Source organism: Amaranthus tricolor, chromosome 6 (genome assembly GCF_026212465.1).
Source record: "Amaranthus tricolor cultivar Red isolate AtriRed21 chromosome 6, ASM2621246v1, whole genome shotgun sequence".
NCBI lineage: Eukaryota > Viridiplantae > Streptophyta > Magnoliopsida > Caryophyllales > Amaranthaceae > Amaranthus > Amaranthus tricolor.
The window spans coordinates 6,895,516-6,903,129 of NC_080052.1; the positions used below are offsets into that span (position 1 = coordinate 6,895,516).

A 7,614-nucleotide genomic window follows, 5' to 3' on the forward strand; every position below is an offset into this window, starting at 1 on the left:
TTAGACTCATTTTGGACCCGATCGGATTCTAGATATGTAAGATTTGCAAATACAAAAGAAGGTTATGAAAATTTGGACCCACAAGTCGGAATTAGATTTGGGTCCTCCATATAAATACGGATTCGGATCTAGGTGCACCTGGACTCGATCTGGATTTGAACTATTATCATCCCTATTCTCTCAATTGGAAATTGAAATTATATTTAGGTTGAAGGTGTGAGATGGTGAAGATGAAAAAGCTATTTGTTTAGATTTTTGTGTCCATAGATACATAAATGATGCCTAGAACTCATAGTTCTGTTATCAATTGCTAAAGAGAAGTAGAGACTAGCGCAAATTTATAAAAGAAGATTAAAGTAATAGAAAGCTTGTTTTTGTTGTGCAAAATGATGAGTACAAGACCCTTTTATATAGAAGTTAACAGGTCTAGTAATAATGGTAACATTTGAAAAGTCACAATCTTTGGCCTTTTACATTCGCATAACAACTCTAAATTTGTATGTTCTTTTATAAATATAAACTTATGTGAGTTTGATTGTTCGATTTTCATTTTAGTGAAAAAATAAGTATTGTGTTTTAAACGTCGTCACTATACGTTATTTGCATTTTTATAAAAGGGAAAGTTTCCAATCTTGCATGTCTTTTTGCAAGCACATAGTTCCCAATCTTTGCTCCTAAGTGGAATACTAAATATATATAGTTCAGCAGTGATGTAATGGAGAGAGAGTTAATTGTTGTATGCACATGGCCCCAGTTCATTGTGTACGATTCTCACCATGAGGGGAATCATATGCTTCTGAATCATAGGACGATATGGCAAATCGGTTTGTTGACACACGTAAAATATGAGACAACATCAGCTACTACGACGACTAGATCATGTGGAAAAGCTAAGGGTAGTAAGTTTCAAATTAAATGGAAGGCTTTCACATTGCTGATGAATGAAAGGCCAAAGAAGATTAGTATTATCTTCCATTGGAAACCAATATATAGTATACTCTCTTTATACTTCAATCTATGAAGTATTTATAGTTCAATTAAAACATCTCAAGAAAGAACTAATATGGATATATGGTTTAATTCAAACAATCAAAATTGTAATTTTGTTGTTTTTAACGGTGGGTTGATGATTATTTATTTCAGTTACACCCTAATTCATGCTAAGATGACATGTCAACTACTCGAGATGATAGAAACAAAAAGCTCGTCTTTTAATGATAAAACAATATTTAAGCAATGAGATTTATTTTTAGGAAAAATTACCGTGAATAATACGACTATTTGTTAATTTCTCTATAATAATACCAACTATTGATTAACCATGAATAATACCAACTTAAGGGGCTTTGTTCCTAAAATAATAACAACTTTAGTTTATTAACTAATTTACCAAATGTTTTTGTCATATAATCTCATATAATTTGATTTTTAACATGTTAGGTATATTATAAAGAAACATCTCCAAAGTTAGTATTATTTATAGTTAATCAAAAGTTGCATTATTCCTGATAATTTTTCCTTATTTTTATCGTTGTCATTATTACTCTATCTTTTGATATGAGTTTGCTAACACATTTATTTTTGATCATCCTTTTAAGTTTTCAATTTGCAATATTTTTAATTTGGATAATGTTTTAACTACTTTCTTTAATTTGATGTACTTATTTTCTTTTTAACTTTTCTTCCTTAGTCATACATCTTTCACAATTTTAGAGCATTTATGAATTCTTTTAATATTTGTCTCATTTTTCATTGTTCATCATTAACAGTACTACTTGCAAACACATATTCGCTTAAGTACGAAGCTATCAGAATCTGGAGATTGACATTTTGAAGACTTCTCTCAGTGAGGCAGAAAACAGAAGCAAAATAGTAAATACAAGTATATTTCCTTAACAAGATGGTTTGCAATTTGTAGAATGTTCCAGTTCCAGTATATTACTTGTCATATTCTATGAAATTTCCACCATAGGTTTGATCTTTCTTCTTTGCAAGTTCTACTCATGTGTCCCAAAATTTTAATTACATTTGTACTTTATAATGTATAATTTCAACGCGTCAAACAATATTTTCTTTTTTTAAAATAACTTTAAAGAATATATTATAAAATTTCCGTCTATTGATTTAAAATTCTTTTAACATTTTCAACTAATTAATAAGGATATTCTAATAGAAGTACTTTATACTAATTTAGAGACCAAATATATGAATCTTCTAAACATTCAAATTCTTAAAACGAAATATTAATTAAGTCTTTCGGTTTTTAAAGAATAGATTGGACGACCACATCTGAAATTATGTAAACCGACAAAAATCCAAATCACATAATGTTCCAAAATATAATAAGGTTCCAAATCAAACAAGTAAATACACATGATATATAAGATGAAATATTTTTATAAAACTGGATATGAAAGGGTCTATGTGTCGGATTTGGATCAAATTTGAGTCTTAAAAGTTTGGACTCGAATCCGAATCCAGACCCAAACTAGAGCCTTAAAGTCATGGATCCAAATTCAACTCAAATCTATAGACTTAAAAAATAGGTAAATCTAGACCCTTAAATTGGGATCAGATTGTATACAATCTCTTAGAGTCCAAAGACGGATGCTCCTCCCTATATTCTAGATAGTCATCTTTCTTTGTCTCCTTCCATTTCATGAACAGTTTTGGAAAACAATTCATAATGCGAATTTTTTTTCATTTCGAAATGCTCTAAATTTTAAAAGCATTAAAATTTCGTGGAAATTTTAAATTTCTTGATAGTTTGTATTTAGAGTTTTATTCGTTTAATAAAAAATCAAAAAACAATTGGAATCTAGAATTTCTACCAAGTCTAATTTTCTAAACTCTACAAGAATTTGCTTACAATACTCCCTCCTTGGCTCTGTCTAACAAATATCTTATGACAAAATAAATAAATTTATAAAATAATATAACTTTTCATGAAAATTACATTACTAAATTAACAAACAAGCTCTTATTTTCTTTTATATATCTTAAAAATCGCATTTTAAATACACAAATTGTTCTATTAGACAATCTCACTGAAAGATGCATCTCATACACGGGTTAAATACTCCATTTCATACATATTTTGAAAATATAAATAGCTTATTTGAAGTTGTCTTATCAAGAGATGATCTCTTACTAGAATAGCACTTTAAATAATATTAATCGTATAAAAATTTATTTTAAAACCCTTAATTCAACCCCCACCCCCACTCCCACCCCTTTCTCAGTTGTCACCCCCCTCCCCAACCGTAAGTCCGTAACGTCATTCCTAACCCAATTAAACCACTCGTAACAACAATATATGTCAGAATCAAGGCATTGACATTAGTAAAAAAAAATAGTACTAGTAACAAACATTGATTTAGATGTTAATTTGAAGAGAACCCAGAATTTGCACAAGTTCAACATGAAGATGTGATACAATTGAGCCATAAAAATTAAGTACATCATGAGTATATTTTAACAGCACAAAATATTCAAAGAAAAAAGGAACAGAACCTCAGAATATGATCAAATCTAATTCAAGAGGATTTCACCATACAAATTGGTATCGGCTTCTACCTCTATATCCTGACAGATTTTCTAAGAGTTACCTTACCATACCATCTTTCTAAGTCATTCATCGAACAATCTCTGCGAAAATGGAGACATCAAACCAAGAATTGCAAGAACGAAATACAGGAGTTTTAGAATGGAGAAACCAAAGGTACATTGACGGGGAACTTTTCGATCTCATCCATCCATGGATTCTTCTCGTCAGCGGGATTCATAGTTCTTAAAGACTTCCAAACTGCGCTGTTACACTTAAAACCAGACCCAAATGCAATTTGCCATACTCGGTCTCCCTTCTTCATTCTTCCCTTGGCTTCCGAGTAAGCCAATTCATACCAAAGAGAGCTGCTTGAGGTGTTACCGTACCTATATAAGGTCATCCTTGATGGCTCCATGTGCCACTCGCTAAGTTGCAAGTTCTTTTCCAACTCGTCAAGAACAGCTCTACCTCCTGCATGAATGCAAAAATGCTCAAAAGCCAACTTGAAATCCGGAATGTAAGGCTTCACCTTCATCTTGAAGAGTTTCTTCCCAATCAAAGTAGCCAAGAAAAGCAATTGCTCGGACATTGGAAGGACAAGAGGTCCTAAAGTAGTAATGTTCGTTTTCAATGCATCACCGGCAACCGCCATCAATTCTTTTGAAAGAGACACACCGATCTTCCCACTTGGGTCTTCTTGTTGATACACACAAGAAAAACACTTATCATCTGAACCCTTGTGAGTCCTAACACTATGAACCAATTGGTACTTAGACCTTCTCTTATCCGATCCCTTGTTAGAAAGGAGCATAGCAGCCGCACCCATTCTAAATAAGCAATTTGGAAGAAGCATCGAACGCTCATTCCCAAGGTACCAATTCAACGTGATGTTCTCAGTACTAACAACCAAAGCGTAAGAGTTCGGGTGAACTTGAAGAAGTTGCTTGGCGAGATCAATGGAAATAACCCCCGCACTACATCCCATCCCACCTAAGTTGTAACTCACAATATTCCCTCGGAGCTTATAATGGTTAACAATCATGGCTGAGAGCGAAGGGGTAGGGTTAAACAAGCTACAATTAACAACTAGTATTCCAATGTCCTTAGATTTCACACTAGTCTTGGCTAAAAGCTCATCAATGGCACCGAACATCACCTCTTCAGCCTCCTTACGAGCAAACGCCATAGAAGGATTTGGAGGTGAATTATGAAGAGCCTCAGGGAGGTAAGTATCTTCTCCAAGACCCGACCTCTCGAGGATTTTCCTCTGAAAACCAAGAATTTGTTCAGAAAACACACCAGTCATCTCAGATTTTTCCATGAAATAAGGCCTTGGACATTTTAATGAATCATTTGGTTTGTAGCATGAGAAATTAACAAGGTAAACAGGGCGAGGACGGGTCATAAAGTACAAAGTGGACAAGAATACAATGAGGGTTGAACATATAATCACAGAAATAAGGTTATATTGAAGATGCTCCCAAAGTAAATGAATATCCTCAAGTGAAAATGTTGAAAGCTGAGCAGCAACAATGACTACAAAAGGAGTAAGAAATAGGTACATTGCATGAGTAATAAGGTAATGGTACCCAAGCTTCACATACTTCAATCTCACTGATTGCTTAAAATCCGGTAGCTTTCTCGACGACGAAGACGATGAGCTCATTTCTGGTGGTGGGATCAAAGGTGAACTGGGTTTTTCCTCGGCCATATTCCACTTTTTTCCCTGTGTCGAAAGTCACATAATTGATTTAGTTCAGTTAAACAAAGCTAAAAAGTAATTATGATCTCTATTTTGCCAAAAGCATGAGTAAAGCAAGAGAGTTAAACATCATTCAAAATTTAAGCACAAACACAGTAAAAGACATGCTATCAGTTCAAATTTACATCATTGCATCTAAGATTCATCCAATTCAAAACCCAATTGATAGATCCAAAATATGGTTCTCTACAATTCAAGCAAATTTGATTAAGAACTTTTTGGTATAGCTTCGCAACTTCAAAAGGAGAGAGTTTAGTATAATCTAAACTAAAACCGAAGTTATCATCAAGAAATCACATCAATCCATTCAAATGAAGACTACCTCATAAACCCAAATCTATCAAATCAAATCAAAACAAAATCATTTTAATTCTTAAACACCATTTTTTTTAGAAAAAAAAAAGACATAGCTATTAATCTAAAAAATGCATCAAAATTAGAGAAATCCCAAGCAAAATCGCATCAAAAAACTTAATTCTAACAAGCTAAAAAGCCATTGAAGTTCACATAATTATAAATGATAATCATTACAAAACCAAATTAATACTTACCCGAAAAACAATTGAATGTGCCAAAAAAATCAAATAAAAACTCTAAACAAGAATAATTATATAAAAAAAAAAACAGATCAGAAAACAAACCTTGTAAAAAGCCCACCAAAGCAAAACAAAATGGTAGAGTTGTCAAAAGGGTCCCTCCGAATGAAAGGATGGAGAAGGAATCTCACCCACGTGAACCTAAAAGGCCAAAAACACACCACTAAACGAAGGGAAAAGAGATTGACTTTTAGATTTTATATTTTGTTTTTCTTTTTTCAATTAATTTACTTTTTAAAAGGTGAAAATAAAAATGAATCTAAATTTGGAAAGCAAAAACCCAGTTGAAAAATAAATTTATAGGGGAAGTAGAGAAGTTAATGGTTAGCCACTAAAAAGAACTGGCAATTGCCACAGTTAACTTACGCGTTTCTTGGAATATTTATTGAGGGGTGAGGAGAGAGAAAAATAATTACTCTATTTTTTTGAGAGAAAGTGAGTGTATAATGTGTGTATGAATGATTTATAGCAGTTACGCGGCGGCGCCTACTCAGTTTGAAGAGGTTGACTAGTCATGTGGAGTATTCTGAATTGTGAAAAACTTCCTTCATCATCGCCTCTTTTTATAGTACTTCAACCATAGACTAGACTTCAATTTTTTTTCTAGATCTTTTAATAATGATTTCTTCTTAAAATTATGTTTTTTGTGGGCTAATGTTTTAATTTTGATCACCATCTTGCTTTTTCTTATTTTCTCGGTTCCACGTGGCTTGTAATATTAACAATATTTATACTATTTATTTATTATTTTTAATTGTAATTAATTTTTTTATTTATAGATTAAAAAAAGTCAAGTGGTATCTTGTTTATTTGACTCGATGCAAAGATTATTAATATCAAATTTTTATAATTTTTTAATATGCATAATTAAAGATATAAATAATTTAATTAGTATATTAGACTACGTAAAAAAGAAAATATTGCAAGTAATTTGGAATAAAGGAAGTACAATATAAGGTTTATCTTATAGGTTTGTATTCCTTTCTTTTTCTTTTCAAATGTGTTATTTTCTTTTGGTTACACTACAAATAATAGTGACAATTATGACATTTAAAATTTTAAATATCAATTCATGACATTATCAAATGTCACGAATATATTTGATGACACTTGTAGGAAGTGTCATGAATTAAGATTCAAATAAGAGTATTAGGATAATACTCTAAGAATGCTGACATTTGATAAAGTGTCAAAAATATTACGTCACAATTGAAGCTTTTTTTGTTGTGTTAATATTTATCAATCACTCTTATTCGTATTTTATTCTTAATTCATACTATCTTGTTTGATTTTTCTCAAAATAAGGTTTATTAATATTTATTTTTTTAAGAATGTTCAATTCTATACAATTATCGCTTATAAGTCTTTGATTAGTGTATGGACAAACATGCTACAAGCAAGTGAAACATTTGAAATGAAATACAAGGAGTATATTAAGTTGTGCATCAACATATAATAGTGAATAACCTATCTTGTAATAAAAAAATTAAATTGCACAACATATAATACAAAATAATAGTAATCGAATTGCTACTTGCTAGTATTTAGATTTCACCCTAGGTTTGGCAATTGATTGTTGATTAATTTAGTTGACTTATTTCACTATTTGGTGACATTATTTTTTTGTTAGCTATTAAGACAGTTGTATAAGTCGATATTATAAACATACTATAAATAAATGGTGGTTGTATAAGTTGTATAAGTCTTTT

The 7,614-nt window shown here is 31.3% G+C and overlaps 1 protein-coding gene across 3 annotated transcripts; it reads right to left on the reverse strand.

Annotated features, from left to right (window-relative positions):
* Window positions 1-3,359: 3,359 nt before the first annotated feature.
* On the reverse strand, window positions 3,360-6,428 carry LOC130814880 (3-ketoacyl-CoA synthase 11-like). Of its 3 annotated transcripts, XM_057681125.1 has the most exons (3): window positions 6,272-6,428; window positions 5,951-6,046; window positions 3,360-5,273 (listed from the first exon to the last, which is right to left on the reverse strand). In XM_057681125.1, exon 3 carries the CDS (start codon window positions 5,256-5,258, stop codon window positions 3,702-3,704), a length of 1,557 nt encoding a protein of 518 aa, XP_057537108.1. In that variant the 5' UTR covers window positions 5,259-5,273; window positions 5,951-6,046; window positions 6,272-6,428; the 3' UTR covers window positions 3,360-3,701. The 3 variants fall into 3 exon arrangements, with proteins under 3 accessions (XP_057537108.1, XP_057537107.1, XP_057537109.1); XM_057681124.1 differs by having other exon boundaries at window positions 5,951-6,426; XM_057681126.1 differs by having other exon boundaries at window positions 5,861-6,426.
* Window positions 6,429-7,614: the final 1,186 nt, after the last annotated feature.

Coding starts and splice junctions, on each gene's coding strand:
- LOC130814880 (XM_057681125.1), bottom strand. CDS start 5,258: ATGGCCGAGGAAAAACCCAGTTCACCTTTGATCCCACCACCAGAAATG.